We start from the raw sequence: 21119 nt of genomic DNA on the forward strand, positions 1-21119 counted from the left end.
GCTGAGATCCCTGACCCTACTTTGTCTTCTCTGTTTTGAGGTTTGACATGGTAGCAAATGGGTACCTTGGTGGCCAACCCTGTAACCTTAGCTGAAGGAAGTGGTCAGCAAATCCTTTTACTACCACTCAATTTCTAGTATGAGCGTAGGGGAACTAGAGGATAATTATTTGAAGCTAGTTTCCCTGGTTTAGGTTTCCCTTTGGTTCCCAGACATGGTATTCTAGAAGGCTGATGGACAAGTCTCTCAGCTTGTCCCTTTTCAAAGAGGGGTTTAGCAAGATCACAGTTATTCTCATAGATATCTCACCTTAGTTAAGAGTTTTTTTGCCTGGAAGTGGCCAGAGAAGCTCAGGTGACTGCTGCTGCTTGCTTGCCAATTATGTGCTGTGCACCCAGTTTTGATCTGTCCTGCTGGAGTTCCCTGACTGCACTGCTGAGACATTGGATCTACTGCATGGCAGCTGTAAGCTGCCACTGACTGGAACATGAGAGGAAAGTTGTCAATGGATTGATCTTCAGGGCTCTAGATGCTCTTCTGGACAATCCTCTCATCCCTTTTTCCTTCCAATACAATCCATTTTAGTTCTCTTTTTGATAATTTCTATTCTAATAAACTTAAGCATCTTCAGTTTAACTAATAATTTCTGTGTGACAATGGAGCAACTGTTTTTGAATGCCAGAAAATTTAATCTGGAATAAAAGAATGGTTTGACTCTGCAGGTTTTTGTTTCTGTAAAACAAGTGAATAGCTATGTAGGCTTTCCCATTCTGGATCAGACTTTATGTAGACCTAATGTCTAGCTTGTCTTGTACAGAAAGCATATCAGTTCAACATTAGCAAAGCCTTGCACAATTTTCTATGCATTTTTGTGTCCTCTTATTAAGTATCAATTCAACAAATTTGTCAGATACACATAAAAGGTTTAGTGGCCTATGCATTTTAGCAGAGTTATTCTACAAAGCAAGAACAATCATGGCCAGCCCCTTAACCCTCCAGCACTGCAGCTGATTTAGGAGATGGATTCACATAATGACTGGGGTTGAAAACAAGTACTTTAAGCAGTATGCATATGGAGATTTTATGAGCCAATGCACCTTGAGAATGTGCTTCAACTCCTTGAAGCCATCACAACTTTCTCGTGTCACGACTTCCTTGTCTTCTTTCCCAGTTAGCAGAGTATTAAAGGAATGCTAGTAAAAAGGATTTCAACAATGATTTCATTATCAGTTGTCCAAATGTAATGTTGTCAGTGAAGTTACATTCACATCATTATGCAGATATAGTCAGGTGCATTTGTTTCTTCAGATAGAGGTTTTGATTTATTTAACCACACAGCAGTTTTATTTTGTAATTACATTTGCGTCGACCGGAAAAGCAAATACATAATAATCTGGTTAGCCATAAAGCAATTGAAATATTACATTATTATATAAAGTATTACCTCTCATAGATAAGTAGGCTTGACTTGTCAAAGGCATATTTGTAGTAAACAGATGAAATTTCCTGGAAACACAGCTTCCCAAACTAGGTCTGTTAAAATTGCCGCTGCTTGCAAATATTTTTGTGAATAAAGGAAAACATCATGTTGAATTGATGAAATAATCTTTTTTTCTTGATAGCTCCTGGTTTCATAGGTGCAAAACCTTGAGACCTATTCCAGGTGTAATTCCCATGGAAGCCTGTGCACAGGGCAAGATTAGAAGTGAAAGCTGATGCCCTGTAATCAATGTGTGATCTGTTCCAAAAGAAAAACAGTAATGTGGAGACTGATGACTCTTGACAGGCCAGACTGTACTAATGGATTTTCCTGCAGTGGCTGAGCTACTTTCAATAGGATTACACTGACATTTTTCAGCAAGAGTAACACTTCTGGCAGTCCCCACCCTGCCCACCCTGCCACTGTCATTCCATTCCCTGCACTTCCTTGTGCTCCTCCCCTGTGCTGGCTTGACTGTCCGTGTCACCATGAGCTGAAGTGGTTTGGAAAATCAATCCAGCTAAAATTAGCAGCCGGTGCTTCACTGGGTTGTTTTTTGGCCTGAGCTCTCTGCTCTCAGTGTACTGACCAGTGGCTGAGTTATGCCAGCACAACCAAGGGGACATGGCAGGGCCGGTGGGCAGCAGGAAATCCAACAGGCAGCATTTGGATCCTGCCATTGCTTCATCTCCATTGCTCTAGCACCGCTCTGGCACAAGCATTTGTGAGGCTGCACACTGACCCTTGCCGGGCAGCTTTCCTAACAAAACCCAAAAAAAAAACCAAAGTAATCCCTCCAGGTTTGTTTTTCAGCAAGATTAATTCCCTTCTCTTGAAGGTCCCATGGTTACAGAAACCTCTGTCCCAGGAAGAGAATGACATGGGGCTGAAAAGTCAATGGAAAGAGTGAGCACATACTCAGATAGTGCAGTTCCTGAATGTCGTATCGCAGCTTTGGGAGCTCAGCAATCTTATTAGTAGCCTAGTCTGCCCTCCAAATAATACCCACTGAGGAAAGAACAATAACAATCTCAGAGATACATTTTGTATCTTACTTATTTTAAAAATTTGCTTCCTAAATACCATGGGTTTGACAGAATCACTCTTACTCCTGATAGGTTGAATTGGGTTGGCTTGGGGATTTGGGGGGGCATTGGTAGCACGCTTCATTATGAGTTTTTTGTATGAAAAAAATTCCAGTTTAAAGCCAGCTTAAACTAAAAAAACCCAACAAAACTTAGCGAACTAACAACCAATGTCAAGTTTAAATATGGAGAGTAATTGTTTTCTACAATCAAAACCAGTAGGCAAGAGTCCTGCTTTGGTGAATGGAAGGTAGCAATCCTAATTTATAATCAATATCTACATATGATTTCTACATGCTATGACAGTTTACCTTAAAACTTAAAATTTCAAAAGCAATTTGATAATGTATTGATAATTTGCCATAAGGAAAATATTCCCAATTAGGAGTTTAACTGCAGAAGACAAGATCATTTGTTGCTTTACTCATCTTCAGAAGTAGAAGTTCTCCCCGTGCAAATCACCTGCTTCAAATTATTCTTAGCTGAAGTGTCTGCTGGCACATTTTTTCAGTAATTTTACATAATGTGCCCCTTGAAAGTGAGCATCAGAGTGAACAGTCTTGCCTAAATGACTGGAGCAACTGAGATAAACAGTTCTGTTAGCCTCAAGGAGAGTAGTATTGATGATTTACTCAGAGGATGGTTTTCCTCAGACTCTAATTGTCCAATGAGCCAGAGGGGCTGTGTTTTCAGGGTGTCACAGTAAAATGCAGTGAAACAAGCCAATTTTAAGGCTTGGAAGTGACATTTTGTGTGCAGAAATATGGGCTAAAAATTGCTCTTTACCTTGTCTTGGAGAAAATGGTGTCATCCAAATGATCTTTTGGTACAGATAAAGGAAAAATAAATGCCACGTGTGTAACAAGAAGGTTTCATGCTAGTTAGGCTTCATGAGTTAGATTTGGTCAGTTCATGTTGGTCATTCAAAAGACTTTTGCATTGAACAAGATGCTGAAGGAAGTTTCTGTTGGGATGTTGGGACAGTGTGACAGAAGTCAGATTAAAACTGTGTTTACTCTTTCTATGGCTGCTGTTTTAAATCTCTCCATTTAAATCGTTAAAGCTGTTAGTACAGAATTTGTTTTATTTGCTACCATCAGTATAACTTACTGCCAGCAACTGCATTTAGAAATAACCCCTCCAGAATAATCTAAGTAAAATATGCATTAGTGCTCATATGTTGGAAAATGAGAAGAAACACAACACAACAGGCAATAGCAGGTCTGTGGGATCCAGCAAAGGGACATGACAACAGTTCAAACAATGTAATGTCCCCTGTCCTGTTGCTTTGCTAGCTGTAGTTATGACATGAGGATGTGTCTGAAAAATAAAACAAAGAATGAAAGAAGAGAAGCGAGAACATTGTTTTGGACTGGATGAACTCTGAAGCGGAAGGCCAAGGTGATTAAGGCAAGTAAACGATGGGACTGTGTTTATTAGCCAGGAAATGGTCATTACTAAATTGTCAGGAAATGCGCTGGAGGCTGATGTACCAACTCCAACATAGCTGTATGTATCAGTCATATTTTCTCAGTGTTGTTGATATCACAGAATAATCATAGCATCTGCATTAACTTTTGTTTGGGAATAAGCAATTTCATTTCTTTTCAGCCACTCTTGCAACTGCATCCACCTTTATTTAGAAGGGGTGAACCCGGTTTCTCTGTTGTAAATGTTTTGGTGAAGATGTGCTCATGAAAGAGGATTGGCCATCGCTGTCACAGAGAGTGTTTGGAGAGATGGCAGCTGCACTGTGTCATCTTGTGAAATGGCAAGAGCAAGCAGGAGAGGCATGAGGAACACCCAAGAGACCCCTTCAACATCTGTCACTACTGGAGGCAGCTTCTTAAGAAATGCCACGATGCTGTTTGGAGGGAAGTGGGGTCCCAGAGGCGCCCACCTTCTCCCTATTTCATGAAGCAATTTTGGCAAAATGCTCCCTTCTGTGCTGGGAGCAGCCATGTAGCTTCCCAGCTGATCAATATCATCCTCAGCTGGAGGAATCTCTTCTGGAAACCACAGCACCACTCAGCCTCCATGACCTGTTTAAGTCAGAACTGTATCCAGACACTGCTAGTAAACTTCTCCATGGACAACCTGAGGCTGCCTAAGAGAATACCAGCTGCCTGTGTTTGGATCCCATGTCCTCCATTCCTCATATCTTCTTATCAAGTAAGACATTATTGCACCTATTCCAGGGGTGCTGTCTATTTGCAATGGAGGCAGAACAGCTGGTCTAGCACAACTAAAGGCAAAAAAAAAGATTGTCTCCTCTGTCCAACTTGAGCAGTGTTCCTCTGCACACTTCTCCTCACCTGATGCAGTTGAGGTTCTCCCCATCATCAGTCTGTTCTTTCACATAAGCACAGATGGAAAAGTTGTTGCATGGGGACAATGACCTCTAAACTGAATTCCAGATTGGAAAAGAGCAAGGTAGGTCTGACCCATCAAGCAATAGCAGTCCCCAGAGTAACGCAGAGATTCATCCAGTTTCTCTGGCATGAAGACATGACCGTTGTGTAGGCTTTTTTTTTTATTTTTTCATATACTGGAACCACTCTTTAAATATTTTGCTGTCACTTGTTATTTGAAGTAGAGTTGACCTTATAGCCAATTCTATGAATAGATGCTTTTTTGGAAACTGAGTATTAAAAATTACATAGGTAAGTGCCCCTTATTAGACACTGATATTAATTAAGCCTGCAATGAGAACAATATACAAATAATACATAGTGTAGTTCAAATTCAGGGCTTTGTTAGTATAAAGCAAGATATTAAAGCAAAATAAAAACTCTTCTTATTGGGTTTCATATTTGGAAAATTTCAGAAGACCATCAGTTTGTTGCTGGCTACAACATGGTGTAACTTCATTGTAAGCTCCTTGTGAGGTGACAGCTATCTTGGCTTTGCTTCAAAGAATACTGAATGTGTGCACGTCTGCACTTGGGCCAAAATATGCAGCAATGGAGTATCTCCATTACATTTTCCAAAATTATTGAGGTCTGGCAGCACCCTGTTTACTTCCTTGACTTGCTGTACAGCAGCCTGCTGTGCTCTGCTCCAGCGTGAGGATGATGATGGGACCGTGGCAGCCTGTGCTCAGCAGATTTCTTAGTCTTGTTTTAGCATATCTGTGGAGTTGTCATAACTCTGGCATTTATTTTAAAAAGCATTTTTGGACACCATTTTTAAAACTACCAGGCAATTAAATTTAAAATGAGAGAAGTTTCTAAAATCTACCTCAAAAAGAAAAAACCTGTTTTACTTTGTAGCCCAGCTCATCCTGTGACTGGGGTCAGACTGTTGCTCATCCCTGCTCTCAAGCCCTTGCCCAGTATGTGCCTAATGTCATCTTCACTTTTGGGTCTCTAAAATACCATCAGTATTGCAGAAAGATTGGGGATGGCTCAAGTTATCTCTTTTAACCTAAGGGCATCTCCTAATGGACTGTTTTAAAATGACAGCACAAGTGCCTTACCACAAGATGGCCTTTACAAACCACAGCTTTGGCTTCCATCTCCTACAGCATCTGGGGATTATTATTATCACTGCATTTTACTCCACAAAATGGTTTTCCAATGTGGCAAGCCTGTGGGTTGTGATTACCCTTGGGCTCCACAGTTACTAAACAATGAGTCCCCCTCTCTGCCCAGTTCATGAGGGCGTAGACACCATGAACATAAATTTTTGCACAGTTAACTTGGTCGTAGTTATGTGAATAACTATATGTGAAAATTATGTGAAATAACACCTAAAGGTATCACATTTAGAATGAGATTTAAACACAGAATCAGCAGGTCCCTCAAAGGTGGTGTCTGAGGCATTCTGTGAGAAGACAGTCCAGCAGCAGGGATGAGCTCCATGCAGGACACTCATGCTGAGAGATTAAATTAAATTTCCAGAACATTTTTCCTGTCCTTGGCTGCTGGAGTGGGAACATTTAGATCAGCAGTTATTAAGGTTAGCACTTAATCTAGTGAGTTCATGGGGTGCTCTCAGCTCTCATTAGCATCAGCAGATGCTGAGGACATCCAGACCGCAGCCTTAAAAATCGCCAAGAGTAGATCAACAAAAGGGGCATCAGTGCCTGAACTTGTGGTGTCACCTCAAAGTACACAGCCAGGTCCCATTAATAATTCTTAGGGTGAGCAGGATATCTTATTACAAGCTTATAATAAATGCTACCCTTTGTTGAAAGAACCACCAGAGACAACCAATTTTGGCCGAGAGAAAAAACCCAACGCCTATGTCACCCATTTGGCACCTCTGACCAGAGCTCTGCATCTGTTTGTGGGCAAGAGACACCCAAATCCCAGCTTTGTCACCTGTGAGCACACAGAAAGCTGCTTTCGCTTGAGCGTGGGCAGTGGCCTCATGGCCGGAGGTGGGAGAGGGGCTGAGGATCTTGGACCTCAGAACTCCTGGAGCCAAAAGTTTCTCTTACCCCTCTTGTGACAGTCCAACTCATCAGAGCACTGGCTGTCATGTAGTGGAAGCTCTCTTGATTTTACATGTTAAAGATGTTTTATTTTGTATAAATAGCAACAACAAGCTAGAGAGGGACCAACTGTGTCCAGTTAACAAGGCAGTCCTTTAGAAGATGAATATATGTACTTACAAAAAATCTCTTGCAGAAAACTCATATAAAATTCAGGAGCATCTGCCTTCAGATTTGGAATAAAGAACCTGAAAAATCCTGTTCTGAAGTAGGAACTTCATCCTACACCGCACTCCAGTACCCCAATGAGACACAATTACCCAACCTTTTCCTTAGAGATACCAGAACATGTTTAACAAAATAGTCTGTCCTGGTCAGGTAAGCACTCCCTTGTCTGCAGTGAGAATCTTGTTTTGTGCCAGCCTGGCATCACCGTGAAGAAGGATCCTCAGCAACCTGTAAGGTGCAAAGTTTGGTGTTTGAGCATCTTTGCACCATTGAATTCAGAGACTCCATGGGATTTGGACTTGGGATGGGGGGGACAGTTTGTGATAGCTGTGCAGCAACCAGAGAGTTGCCAGGGCTGTCTAAATGAAGGAGAGGCAACTGAGAAATCAAATGCTTGTAAACACCTTTAGGAATTGTGTTTCAGTTCTTCCATAGATTTGACATGGGACACATCCATCTTTCAAGCCACTGCTCAAGAGTCTGTTAGGGAGAGGGAAGGGAAGATAATCCTAGTGACAAGCCTTTGCATCCCCTCTGCTTAGCCTTAGTGCTACAAGTGATGCCAAAGGCAAGGGAAGGCTAGAGAGACAACAGAACAACACTTTCTCTGAACCTGCATCTCCCTTGTTTCACTTTCTGTCCACTGAAAGGAAGAGTGGCAGGAAAGGAAAAGCCTGCCACCCAGGCGCAGGCATTTTGCCGCAAAATCTCCACTGATTCCAGACTGGTCACCTCTTGCTTCTTCTCACTCATCAGCTGTAGCTGCCTGTGCAGGGACTTAAAGGGAAATGTTTCACCTTTGACTCATATCCTAGGATTTAAAAATAATCTAGAAGCTGATTTGCAAAGGCACAGGTGTTCTTTAATGTCTTTTCCCTGAGCTTCAAACATCCTTTCCTGCCTCTACATTTCTCCTGCTTTGGTCTCGGGACATTTACTTGTATCTTCTCTGACAGATTCTGGTCATCCCCCTTGTGATCACTTAACTGCTGTTAGTCGCTTTAAAAATAAATACAGACACTAGGGGAAAGAATCTTAATAGAAGCACAATATGTTCATAAGTACCTCTTAACTCTGGGCTTCCCAGCACAAGAGCAAACCATCTGAAAATCAGGCTACGGAGACTGGATAAATCTACACTATTCTCCCTGGTATTCTACAAGCAATTAAAACTCATTCAAAACTCAGCCTGCAATCTGAGTTTGTGATCCACAGTGTCCTGCAGCACAGAGTTGTTCAATGCCCACAGGAACTGTAGAAAAAGAACAGAGGGACAAACCACCACTGATTGCATAAATCCTTCATAGGCAAGCCACTGTTGGTTGTAAAGTACTAACAGCATGTGGAATTTGGGTATTCAAGGATATTATGCTGTGTACAGAACCATTTCACCACTGTGCTCCCGACGCAGAGTTAATTCCGTGTCTGTTGGTGGTAGAGCATCCCGACAGAGACGAGCAGTAATTATCTTACCCAAAAGAGGGCAGCAGTTAAACTTCTACGGAACAGTTCATGTTATTTTCAGAAACGGTTTTTAGCAATGACAAATGTTGTTTCAAGTAGCTCAATGACTGGGAATTGTGCCAGAGCCTGACAGTAGAAGCTGTTATTTTATTGATATTTCTCAAAAGGAAGTCAAGCCTGATTATCCATGTTGACACTCAGAAAATGCAAAGTAACATTTAAATTCATAATAAAGGGATGAGGATGCTTTCTGTAAGAGTGAGGATGTTAATCATTTAATTTAAGTCAGTCATTGAGCTGCAAAGTGAATTTCAACGTATCAGAAAAAACCAGACAGAACTAGAGATCTCCAGTTTGTTTCAGAAAGTTTCCTCTCTGCCCCTCGAGCCCCAGCTGCTGTTGCTGGGGTTGTCCAGTTGCTGTCTGTGCCACACCACGACTTGTCCTAACCACAAAGTGACTCCTAAGTCCACTCATCATTCTTGCTACTTACAGCAATGCTTTGTGGTTCAAGATTTTCCCTGCTGCTACTCAGATGCTAGAAAAGAGTTTTTCTTCCAGATAAACTGCTTCTCATCTTATTGATTGTTGCTTGGGTTTTTTTTGTTTTTGTTTTTTTTTTTTTTTTTTTTTTTTTTTTGTTGTTGTTTTGTTTTGTTTTGTTTTTCCTGCTACTGAGGCTTCCACCTTCTGGCCAGGGGAGCCTCCAGAAGCTCCTTGCCATCCTTGGCCCAGAACCCCAGAGTCCTGAGGCTGGAAGGTCCCCCAGAGTCCTGCAGGTCCAGCCTCCTGTGATGAACTCAGAACAGGCAGCATAAGGTCATCTCAAGGTGTCTTACAGGAACCAAAGCAGGAATGTGCTGGAAGCAATTTGCTTTGGCAAAACCATGTATTAAATCAGCTGATTCTCGAGCCAGCTGTTATAAAACCCTCCAAGCTATCGCCACACTGAGCAATTAGAATTTTTGCAGCTTTCCACCAGGTTTCTCACCCTGTAAAGGAGATCTTGAAGTGGGCTGAATGTAACAGAAACCAAACACAAGAGTAAAGCACTGCACAGAGAGGCGCTGCCATTCTCAGCAGGTGCCTCCAGTCGCCTCCAACCTGCGTGAGGTTCTTCATTTTGCTGTGACTTTGAGTTACAGGCTTCAAGGTCGTGACTGTATTAACTACCAAGGCCAACTGCAAGGCTGCTAGGAATATGGAATTGGCTTTGGCTAGGGAGCTACATAAGGCAGGGGTTGGTCTTGATTGCTATGTGGAATTTGAGTTCTTTGAGGCAGAGAACACCAGGAGGCCCCTCCATCAAACAGCACCAGTTTATGGGAGCATTAAGTATTTTTTCCTGTGGCCATCACATGCCATTGTTAGCCTGGTACCTGTGAGGCACCTGATGTGCCATGCTTAGCTGTGACAGTAAAGACATAGGCTTGCCTATCACCCTGGGTGACTCCTATCCTCCACAGGTGTCCTTTTGTAGCAGCAAGATGACAAATCTCCTCGGCCATGACAATGGTGCTGCTTTGCTACTCACTGGCCCTGTGCCAGGCTGTCCCAACTAGAGGGGACAGAAAAACATCCCTAGGGGATGGGACATTAGTCCACTAGGATGGGCACAAATGCTTGGCTACCACTTGGCTTTAGGAGTGGTGACTGCTCACTGCTGTGCCTCTGCCACAGCAGGTGTAAGAATTCCTGTCCTTGCACCACGCTCGCTCCTGTTCGTCTGCTCTGGCCCTTGGGTTAAAGGCCTTAAACCTGCCAGCCCTGAAATGCTTTCACATCAATACATCTTGTCATCTCCACTACTCTTTACCTCCCACTGGGAAAGCTGCCAAGCACATCAGGGCTATGGTTCATTTTGAAAACAGCACTAACAAGACATTCCTGCATCGCTGCAAACATGCAGCCGCTTGGGACACCAATTCCAGCCACCACTACTCCCCTGACTTAACCACAGTAGAAAAGAATACTCCCAAATCGGCAAACCACAGCGTTTCAACAAACTAAAGGAAACTGTGTGTGCAGCAGTGTCAGTGCCTCAGCTGCAGGCCGGGGTAAATAACCTTTGCTTGTCCTGCTCTGGCACTTCACAGAGTGACGCTTCCCAGCAATCGGCTCAGCCACGGGAATGGGCTGTGTGGAGCACGGCCAGCAGCTTGGCCAGTCCCCCACTCAGGCTGAGGGTGCTGCTCTCCGTGCTTCTGGTCAGTCCCCAGCATGTGACAGCCTCCACCAACGCCACTGCAGGTACTGGCTCTGACCATCACATCCTCAGAACCCTTCCTGCTGTGATTCCCATTCCTAGGCCTGGCTGGAATATGGATTAAACTTCAGAAGAGGGCAGGAAGATGGATAACACCAGAGCTACATGCTGTCAATTAAGTTCATTTTAATTTCAGATATTAGTTGGATTTGTTTAACCTCCTTTGTTATTTTTAGAGCTAGTTTAAGTTGGCAGGTCCTGCTATGTGGGAAATTGAATGTTAAAACAATCCTTCAGGCCTAAATTGGAATGCACATTTGGAAATTTCCAAGAAATTGTATTTCCATTTCCAAAATCTGTTCTGGAAACTTCAAAATGACAAAGTCACAGCAATTCATTTCAATGTTTGCAACTCTGAATATAGTGTGTTAAATATAAAATATAAGCCCTTTGCCTTTTAATTTTTTTTTTTTTGATTGCTTTGGAAACAAAATATTTTTACCATGTTTTAGATATATCATTGTAAATGCACTGGTAAGTTCTCCCAAAATATTTCCATTTTGTCAAACCAATATTTTCCTATGTGAAGTATTTTCTTTGGGGGAATAAAACCCAGTATGGATTTGAATTCACCTCCTTCTGCCCAGGGATTTGGTCTCCAGCATCACAAATAGAGTTCCCTGAGGGAAACAGCCTGTCCCCCAGGCAATCCCTGGGAACGGAAAGACAACTTTCTTCTGGGAGATACTTTTATTTAGATAATTCTTCCAGAATTAAGCATTTGGGGGGCAGAGCACTGACATGTGTCAGTGTTACAGCCCTTCTGCACAGCAGGCACAAGGCACACATTGAGAAGATGGATACAGAAAAGGCATTATTACTCCTCTTGGTGACATGCCATGGGTGTCCCACCAGATTTGCAGCAGATCATCATCATTCCTATCAGTGCTCTGCCATTTATGTAGCACTTCTGCCTGTGAAAAGGTGCCTGATTTGTGGCAGTCACCTCATTCACCTATGGCTGTGCGGGTGCACATTTTCTGAAACGTGCTCCTTTGAGGTGAGAGTTGTGTTCTGGCTGTGCATGGCTCTGCTCAGCGGTGGGCAAAGGCTGGGGAACAGCCAGGGTGGTCTGTGCCCCAACACCTCAACAGCTGCAGAATCCTTCATGCAGCCCTTTAGCCGTACTTTCTTTCAGGATCTTTTGGCTGGGCCATGCATTCCTGCAGCTGTGCTGCAACACTCAGTGGTGATAAGAAGCTTCTGTGCGGGACCACGATGCCAAGAACAACCACAGAACCCCCACAGCCAGGCTCTCAAGGGCTTGGAGACCAGCACGTGTGGTTGGTGACAGCCATCTTTGGTTCCACTCAGCCTCAGGCCCTTGTGCTGGGGGAGGATGTGCCACCTCTGGAGGCTTTTCCTGGACAGAAGTCTGGCTGGCCAGTCCCAGTGCGGGCTGCAGCCCATGGTGAGTCTGAGGTCAGACTGCAGATCTCCAGAAGTCTCTGCCAGCTGTGGCATTTCTGTGCTTCTATTGTCTGTTCATCCCTGGTCCCAGCCAAAGCAGATCCAGCTGTAAAGCCAGCCTTGTTACCCACTGCTCTTCCTGCCAGTCCCTGGTCAGCTTGGGTATCTGCAGTCTTCCTGGTTTCCACCCAAGTGAGTTCCTCCTGTTGAAAAACCCCTTCCTTTTGTTGAGTTCTGTCACAACATCAGGGTAAACCACACTCTACACAGGTGCTTTTGAAGCTGAATGTTGGCTTTTCTTACCTATTAGATTTCATGCCTAGAAAACCAAACCAAAAAACCTCTTACCCCTTCTTCAATGTTGAGGCAAATCCAAACATATAAATAGCTGGAGAACATACCTGTGAAGTACTGGACAACTGAGCCTTTCATAAGAATGTGCCAATGCACACTTCTGTCCTTGTGCCAAGGTCCCAGTAGCAAAGTTAGACACACAAAAGGTAAATGTGTGCTCCCTCCTTTCCTTTTTACTGGCTGTACTATTGAGCACGATCAGGTCTCTTTTTAGTGAAATTAACTGCTTTGAAATTGGCATCAGACCAGTAAAAGCCACAGGCAGTTGCTGAGCTGAGCTTACTGCTGCTATTGAGGCCAAGAATGACCAATGCTATGGAAAGCAGCTGTCAAGAAGATACAGTAACTCATCAGAGCATGAGGCCACCATGAGAGGCTGAGGAGAGGCTGCCCTCAGGAGTGGTGATTTCATTTTCAGACTTTGCATTACTAAAGATAACCCACTTCAGTGGGTTAACTTTGCCATATTACTGGGTGACCTGCAGATCCTTCTCCTTTCTAGTTCAGTTTCCCCTCTGGCCACAGAAAGCTATCAGGGCTCCCTTTGGAAAGGAGCAGAATTGTGCAGCCAACTGTTGCCCTGAAAAATAAAGGAAAAAATCTCACCCATAGCTGTCCAGCAGCATAAAAGCAGGAGGAAAAAAAAGCACTGTAACTTATGACAAGCATATTTATGGGACAGTTGATGTGGCCTTCATAGGAACAGCCAGGAATTTAGGGGAAAAGCTTTCCATCTGTGGCTACACTTTGTGGCACATGGTCAGCTCCTTTGTGGCACTTGGCTGTGCAAACCAGCAGCCTCGGGGTGAGCTGTTGCTGTGCTTGGCTCTAAAGCAGCCCAGGGACAAAGGCGGTGTGGGAGCAGGGCAGCAGTGCAGCCTCCCTTCCCTGTACAGCAGCACCCGAAGCTGCAGGCCAGGCTCTCTGTGGGGACACATGCAGGCTCCCTCCTGTCCGGCAGGACTCCCTGGGAAGGCTGCTGTGTGCTCCCAACAAGGGCGAGACCAGCAGGAGGTGCCAAGAATGCTCTGCCCAGCACATGCACCCACACGGGGTAACCACTGCACGCTACAGCAAGGCTGGACCATCTTTAAAGTCTTTTTCCTGGCTGCCACTCACAGTTTAAGAGGATCAGCTATCTCCCTCGGCCCATGTGTACCTCTTGCACATTCAATTTCCCCATTTCTTACAACAGCTAAGTACCTGGGGCTTTCTTGGGTCATGGGGATGAGATGGGGTGTGCCTTTATCTTTTGAGCCCTACTGAAGTTTGAGAAACACTTAAGACCACTCAAGGTCTGCTTCATGAAGCCTCATTTTCTTCACACATTTAAAAAATAATAGATGCTGTCACAGGTATTTTTCATCTCACAGCAGTGAAGTGAAGGCACTTTTGAAACCATGAGAGCTGCAAGCCAACGCATCCATCAGTCCGTTCAAATTTCTGCTGTCCATGTCACCAGGCTCCAGTTTCTTCTGCAAGGCCTGGAGCTACTGTTGGATTTGCAGAAGGTGACCCCAGCTTTATGGTACAGATCCTCAGTTTGTTTTGGTAAGATGGAACCCAGTACTCTGTTTTTACAAAAAGCTACCCACTGTTCATTCACTGCTCAGAACAGAAACACGAAGTAGGCACAGTTTCCATGTTCTTAGCTGCAGCAGATTTCTCTGCCAGGAAAAATACTCTTACACTTTTTTTGGGGGTGTGTGTGTGTGTGTGTTTTAATGGTCGCTATTTCTACATTATCTATTCTTATTTCCTGTAGGAAAGATTTATTATTTTTAATTCCAATAGTAAATTTAGTAACAGCTGCCATTTTCTGCCAATGTTTCTGCATTTTGGGATAGTACCAAATTATATGTTCTAAATTCCTCTTCTCATTGCAGTTTCTCTAGGAAAGCTTTTAAGGCAGTTATTTCATACCTCAGAAATTACAGGGAAAAGAATTTTCTTGTGCTCGTGAGACCAATTTTCCATCCAGTTCCAGGCTATCGCCTGCTTCCTGCATAGCTTCATTCTTCCATTTCCATTTAAAAGTCAAATGCTTCTCTCCCTCATTTAGCTTTCATGTTGCTCAAGCTAGGTTTTAACTTCCACTGCCAGTTTTAACTTCCACTGCCAGTTCTTTTGCATCCAACTAGGAATAATTTGCTTCTCAAGAATTGCTGCTGCTGCTCAGCAAATCTGGCCCTGCTGAAGAGTACAGGTATGAAAAGTTTGTAGAGGCTCCTTTCTGTTCCTGGCAGCCCTGATACATAGTTTTCTGGTTTTTTGTGAAGTTATCTGGGGTGGGTTTTTTTTTTGTTTGCTTTGTTTTGTTTTTGAGGAAGGGGTATTTTAACACCAACCCTAAATTTTTATAACCTCTGAAAAGAAGATCATTTTGCAGGAAGTTCAGCAGAAACAAGAATTAGAGCCAGCCTCAGGATGTGGCACAAGGTTTACTTGTCCAAATTTTATAAAATTTACTCCCAAGTTTCTGTTTACCTCTGAAATGTCTGCAAAGGACAAGAGGCTTCTAAAGACAGTGCCTGATAAACTTGAAAGATTGGTTTTTCAAATTAGTTCTTTAGGTGAAAGGGGAGTTGGCTTCTGTTCCCTGCAGCATAGATTGTAAATCAGTAATGGTGGAAGCACCTGTTTCCTTCTGGGCTGGTTTCTCTTGTTTTGCTTAGTTGCAGAGATTCTGTATGTGCAGGTGAGTTATTTACATTTTAGAAATGAATCAGAGGCAACAGGGGGCAAGCCAGCATTGTGGCTGCTCTGGCAGCACCACCACTGCACAGGCAGTGACTGTGTTCAGTTTTATCTATTCCATTCCGTATCTATTCCATCCACTGACCTGCTCACTCCAAACCAAGTTTTACCTGGAATCCCACTCCTTATTCTTAAGGGCCGTTGAGGACAGAAGAAATAGTCTGAAGGTACCCTGAGATTCCACATCAAATGCTGCAGGAGAGATGAGATTTGGATCTTATGTTTGTAACTCAAACCCATCAATAACATTACAAAAAGAAACCCACTAAAGCTTCTGCCTTAAAGGAGGATTGAATAATTCGCAACACATTAAAGATTTTGATTCAGGTTTTTAATAAATTCTGCCAGTAGAAGCTTTCAAAGGCAATGATATATCAATAAATAACAGTTAAATTGAGTTCCTGAGAAAGAACCTACCACATGAAAGAATTTCAGATAGATGTAAATAACAAAAAAATGGCATTACTATATAAAAAAGCAGTAATACTGAATCTTACATGAACTGTCACAACACAAGCACTGCATACCTCAGAACATTCCTTTCATACAAATGTAAACAAATACACAATCATTTTTGTTTAGTTTAGGCTGATGAATTCATATGTTGTTGCTTAGATATCTAAACAATGGATAGGATAGGATATGCTAAAACATTAAGGAATAATATGTGGAATAATATACGGAAAAAATAATGAAGCTCCAGATTTAAAAATAAAATAAAGCAAAAACACATTAAAGGAGTGTTTTCATCAAATGTTATTAGGTCAATCACTTTAAATAGGACTGTTACACTAATCTGAATTACGGATTTTTGTGTGTGTTTACTTATTTAGTTATATATAATATATATGCAAATATGTATGGCTTAATTATCTTTAGTATTCTGATATCATCTTGAATAATTCTCATACTTATACATACAAGAAAAATGCGTATTTTAACATAGTTAAAAACTGATATTTCAAAGTATGCCTATAATTTGACAGAAATGAAGGCCTATTGTGCTCCATCACAGCAACATTTTAACCTCTAGACAACGGGACAGAATGACCTACCAACAATGCCAACATTTTCCAATGCCAGTGCCTAAAACACTAGGATCCTAAATGGATACACATGTGGGGTCTGATGTCTGGAAAGCCACGTACCTCCAGGTTCCATAGGTGTCCGTGGAGCTGCAGGCACCCAGCCACATCCTCATTGCACCCGGGCCTCGGCGCGTTATGGGAACCCTGCGTGGGGAGACGCTCCGGTCTGGGTGCTGTGCTGCCTCTGCCAGCTGGAGCTATGGCCTCTGTGCTGCTCCCTGCCTGAGCCAGCCCCGTCCAGGCTCTCCCCACAAATCTGCTCTGTTGTATTGTTCTGGCTGCTGATCCTCATTGGGAAATGTGTGTGCCCGTGGCATGTGCTTGCTAAAACCATCTATTACATCAGACCACAACATCACTACTCAGGTATAACCTCTGCAATCTGTTTTACAAAATTAATATTGGATACAATCATAAGAGGAAACCACCCACACAATACATTATCAACACACGGTTTAAAATGGTCTAATTTTAGACCCTTAGAAAAATGAATCCACAGGACCTGCCTGTGAATGGCAAGAAAAGGCCATTTCAAATAGAAAACCACTGCTCATGCAACATTCTTCACACACTAGACAATGAAATCACACCCAAGTTGCCACTTGCTCACACTTTCTAGTACACTCCAATAAGCAGAAGGAAATAAAGCAGCTTTAAGGTTATGTCACAATTTTGAAATGTGGAAAATACATATAATAAACAAAAATCACGGTGTGAATACAATGGCATCAGTAAATTTAGAAAATTAGAGAGCAGTTTTCTTTTTTTCATTTTTCTTCTTTTTTTTTCTTTCTTACATTATTGCACAGAGACCTTTCATCACATGTTCTTCAGCTTTATGCATCTTCCTAAATGTGAAGTAAGTGCTATGGATAAAATAAAAATGTAGAAAAGAAGAACAGCAGCATGATTTGTCAAAGTTAATCCCTATAATTTAGTAGGAAAAAAACCCTGCTATAAACAAAATATAAGTGCTCTTTATTCATTAAAAAAACAACGCTGACAGTTGCAGAAGTCTGTAAGTGTTAATCTCAGTAAGGGGGATGCTGACCTTAAATAAAAATAGGCCAGAAATGACGGACTGCTGGCCTTGCAGATTTTGGTGAAGACCAGGATTTCAAGTGTAATTATCAACAAAGTTATTTACAGTAGAACTGACCTGAACTTTCAAGAGTGCCATCTTTAGGACCTGGCCCTGCAAGCTTCTTTTACTCCCCAGGATGTCTCCAGCCTCAGCTGAAGGTACACAAGTGCTGCAGGATCAGCTCCTAAAGGATCAGTTAAAGGCCCTATGGGATTTGAGATTAGTCTTTTCTGGAGTACACTATACAATAATTTACACATATACAGGCTGACAAGCTCCAGTCTGATCTACCACACCTTTATCTTCTACATCAGACTTCTCAGACTGGCAAACTTCCATTCCAGAAGGTTTGGGATACCTGAACGGATACCCGTTGTCATCAAAGAATCTTCGGAAAGTAAACTCATAAAAAGCATGTTCTGTGTGTTTGCTGTTGGAAGAGGCTAGTGGATCCCAGGTCCTGGTGCTGTCACCACTAGCATCACTCCAAGGACTTTCTTCTTCAACTGGATCAAAATTTGAAGTGTCCATTGGATGGCTGATCTTTGGAACATAGGGAGCTGGCTGCCTACGGATATCGGTAGAGAAGTCCATAGAGTGAAAGAAAGAATGGGCTTTAATATCATCTGCTCCATTTCTTCCAAGCCTGTCCTCAGCAGCACAGCAGAGCTTTGTGATCAGATCAGTTGCCTCAGGGCTCAGCTTGATCTGTGAGGGAATGTGCAGTGTGCTTTCCCAATTTATCACCTGCAGGTAACAAAGGTATTAAGGAACTTCTGATCTGGAAACAGAACTCTTCCAATGACCAAGATGAACTGTACAGGAGTGCGCACCTAATGAGTCATCTCATAGTGTGCATAGTTCACAGCTTCAACACTGCATTTCCTGTTAGTAATTACTCTAATGAATCAGAAAAACACTGTTGGCTAGCAGACAAAAGGAACAATTCCATCTTTAAAAAAGGCAAGTTCCTTCCCAAATGTTCTCATAGTCAGTTTTGAGAACATACTCAGTTTACACAAAGGAATTACTTCTCTTTGTCTCCAAAATGTAAACTAGGAAAAGTGGTCACGAGACAGATCCTCTCTAAAAAAGAACTATCATTGCTCAATTTTGTAACACTTATTTGCCAACTGCAATTGTCACTGGTATATCGGGTACTAATAGGCACTCTAAGGAATTAAATTGATGAACTTGTGCTTGAGAAATCACAATTCTGCTGAGAAGACTCATAAAACTGATATCTATCTTTGCAGCTGGACAAGCCAGTTCTAGTCTTCATTTTCTGGCAAAGGATGTGTGCTTGCACAGAGCTATTTAAAATCAGGCTTTTTAAACCATTACTCCTTTCTGTAGCAAAAGAAAGGGGAGTAGGTCTGGGAAGGGAAGGGTTAAAATTTTGCTACCACAGACTGGAACTTTGCTTCAACTTACCTTCAGCTGGGTTTCTGTGGGGGTAGGAGCCAGGAAAGGAGGCTGTCCCACTAACATCTCAAAGAGGATGACACCAACACTCCACCAGTCACAGAGCTGAGTGTACCCTGAAAGGCAAGTCAAAAGGCTGACCTCCACAAGCCAAGGAGAATGTGCATAGAGCTACTTATAATTAAGTATTAAAACATACAGCACAAACTTCTGCCTTTTCTCAGACAGAAGGTTTGTGACTTCTGCTTGCTGACTCACTTCTACTGCTGTTTACTTCTAGTAAAGATCTAATCCTATTGTCCTCGAACCTTTCTGAATAAATTCTCCACAAAAGTGAGCCATGAAACTATCATTAAAAATAATGAAGGAGGGTTTTTTTTGTGCCCAATCCCACAGCAGCACAAACTGAACCTCAAATAACAAAAATGTTTAGAGACCAATGTCCACCTTAGGTTCAGTGGAGGTGACTCCATGACTTTGAAAAGCTGGTGAAAGACACAGCCTGGCTCTACAGACAGAAGAAAACCACAGACGACTCTCTGAGCAAGTTACAAGCAAAGGAACAACTTTAATCACTTAATTGCTGTGACAAGACCAATAAAGTGTATGTTTAAGAACTGAAAAAAAAAGATTTAAACACTGACTTCAATGAAATTTGTGTAATCAAATGATGCAGGATCCAATGTGAAATCTCTGTTAGAGAAGATCAGGATTAGGACCTAGCTTGCAGACAACTCTGAACACCTAATCTCCTTGCTACAGTGACCATGTCAGTTCTGCATGGATAGTCACCAACTACTGTCCAAATTCCTCAAGCTAACCTTTTGAATGTAGGGTGTCCAGAGTAAATTGTGGAAAACTTTCTGTTGGGTTCCACAGGTTCTGGCTGGGAATACGGAGGACATATTTCCACAAGTTTACATCATCCATGCTGAAGTGGCCCATCTGATCAGTGATCCAGAACTGTCAGCTGGCTACTCACTGGTCTGTGTAAACTTGATAGGGGTCAGAGTTGTATTCCATGAGTACAGATAATCTGCTTTATACTTGAAAAATTCATCACTGTTAAAATTATCAAACACATTTTTTGTAGCCTCACTCAAAGGCCTCAGAGTGTGGACATTACACATGCAAAGTATGGCCCAGTGTGGTGATGCTAAACACTGGAGCATGAGGAGTTCTCTTCAATCCGAGCTAAGTGTTTGTGGCCTTCAGAATGACAATCTTGCAAAGCAACAAGCTTATTCAAGGAAAAAAAAAATAGTGAAGCAGGAGAAAAATACAGGTTTACCTACCTTTACGAAGCAGGACTTCAGGAGCAATGTAATTAGGAGTTCCAACTAATGAGTGGGCCAGACATCTCTGGTGCTGCTTCTTAGCTCTTTGTTCCAATGTCTTCAGCCTATCTCCACATCGACAGTTGGACACATCATCCCAAAGATCACTGGGCTCCATGCTGTCTTGTCTGATATGGCTCCCTTTCAAATGGGAGAGAAAGTTCATATTCATGGTCATAAAACTCAACACACACACAGAGAAGTATTTACTCAGCTCCAGAGCCATCTCCTACTCTCAGTGAAGAACAGTGTTTAAACTTTAAACTCAAGGTATTTTTAAATGCCCTCCTATTCTCAATTGGTTTTCCATACAAAATGTCCAACAAAATGTCTCTGTCTCAGCACAAGGAAGTATAGCTCCATATGGGGGACACAGAACTATGGAGTATACTTAAGTTAGCTACACCAATTGTTTAAGACCTCTTTGCCAACAGACACCAGAACTCAACAGCACATACAGGAGACGTATGGACTACTCCAAAGCTGTGATTAAATTATTTCCCCATCAAAACAGACCCTCCAAACAAGTATAAACTGAAAAATTACTGCTGCTGCAGTGGACAGCCACATTACTGACAGGGTTTTGAAAAGTATTGGAAACAAAAGGACTGGAAACAAGCTAACTGAGTGAGTCAGAGAGAGACAGACACATTATATTGCCACTGACTGTTTGTCCAGTTTCCTGATCTGGTGTTTCTGCCAA

The 21119-nt window shown here is 42.5% G+C and overlaps 1 protein-coding gene across 2 annotated transcripts in view; it reads right to left on the bottom strand.

Moving 5' to 3' along the window:
* Positions 1–15795: 15795 nt before the first annotated feature.
* The window catches only part of LATS2 (large tumor suppressor kinase 2), a 48945-nt gene continuing 43621 nt past the window's right edge, over positions 15796–21119 (bottom strand). For both annotated transcript variants that reach the window (XM_038149762.1, XM_038149773.1), the window contains exons 6-8: positions 20375–20557; positions 19089–19195; positions 15796–18401 (exon numbers count right to left, since the gene is read on the bottom strand). In XM_038149762.1, coding sequence (XP_038005690.1) covers positions 17907–18401; positions 19089–19195; positions 20375–20557 — 785 coding nt within the window. In that variant the 3' untranslated portion in view covers positions 15796–17906. The remainder of the gene's footprint in view (positions 18402–19088; positions 19196–20374; positions 20558–21119) is intronic.

This window comes from Motacilla alba, chromosome 1, assembly GCF_015832195.1.
Source record: "Motacilla alba alba isolate MOTALB_02 chromosome 1, Motacilla_alba_V1.0_pri, whole genome shotgun sequence".
NCBI classification, from domain to species: Eukaryota; Metazoa; Chordata; class Aves; order Passeriformes; family Motacillidae; genus Motacilla; species Motacilla alba.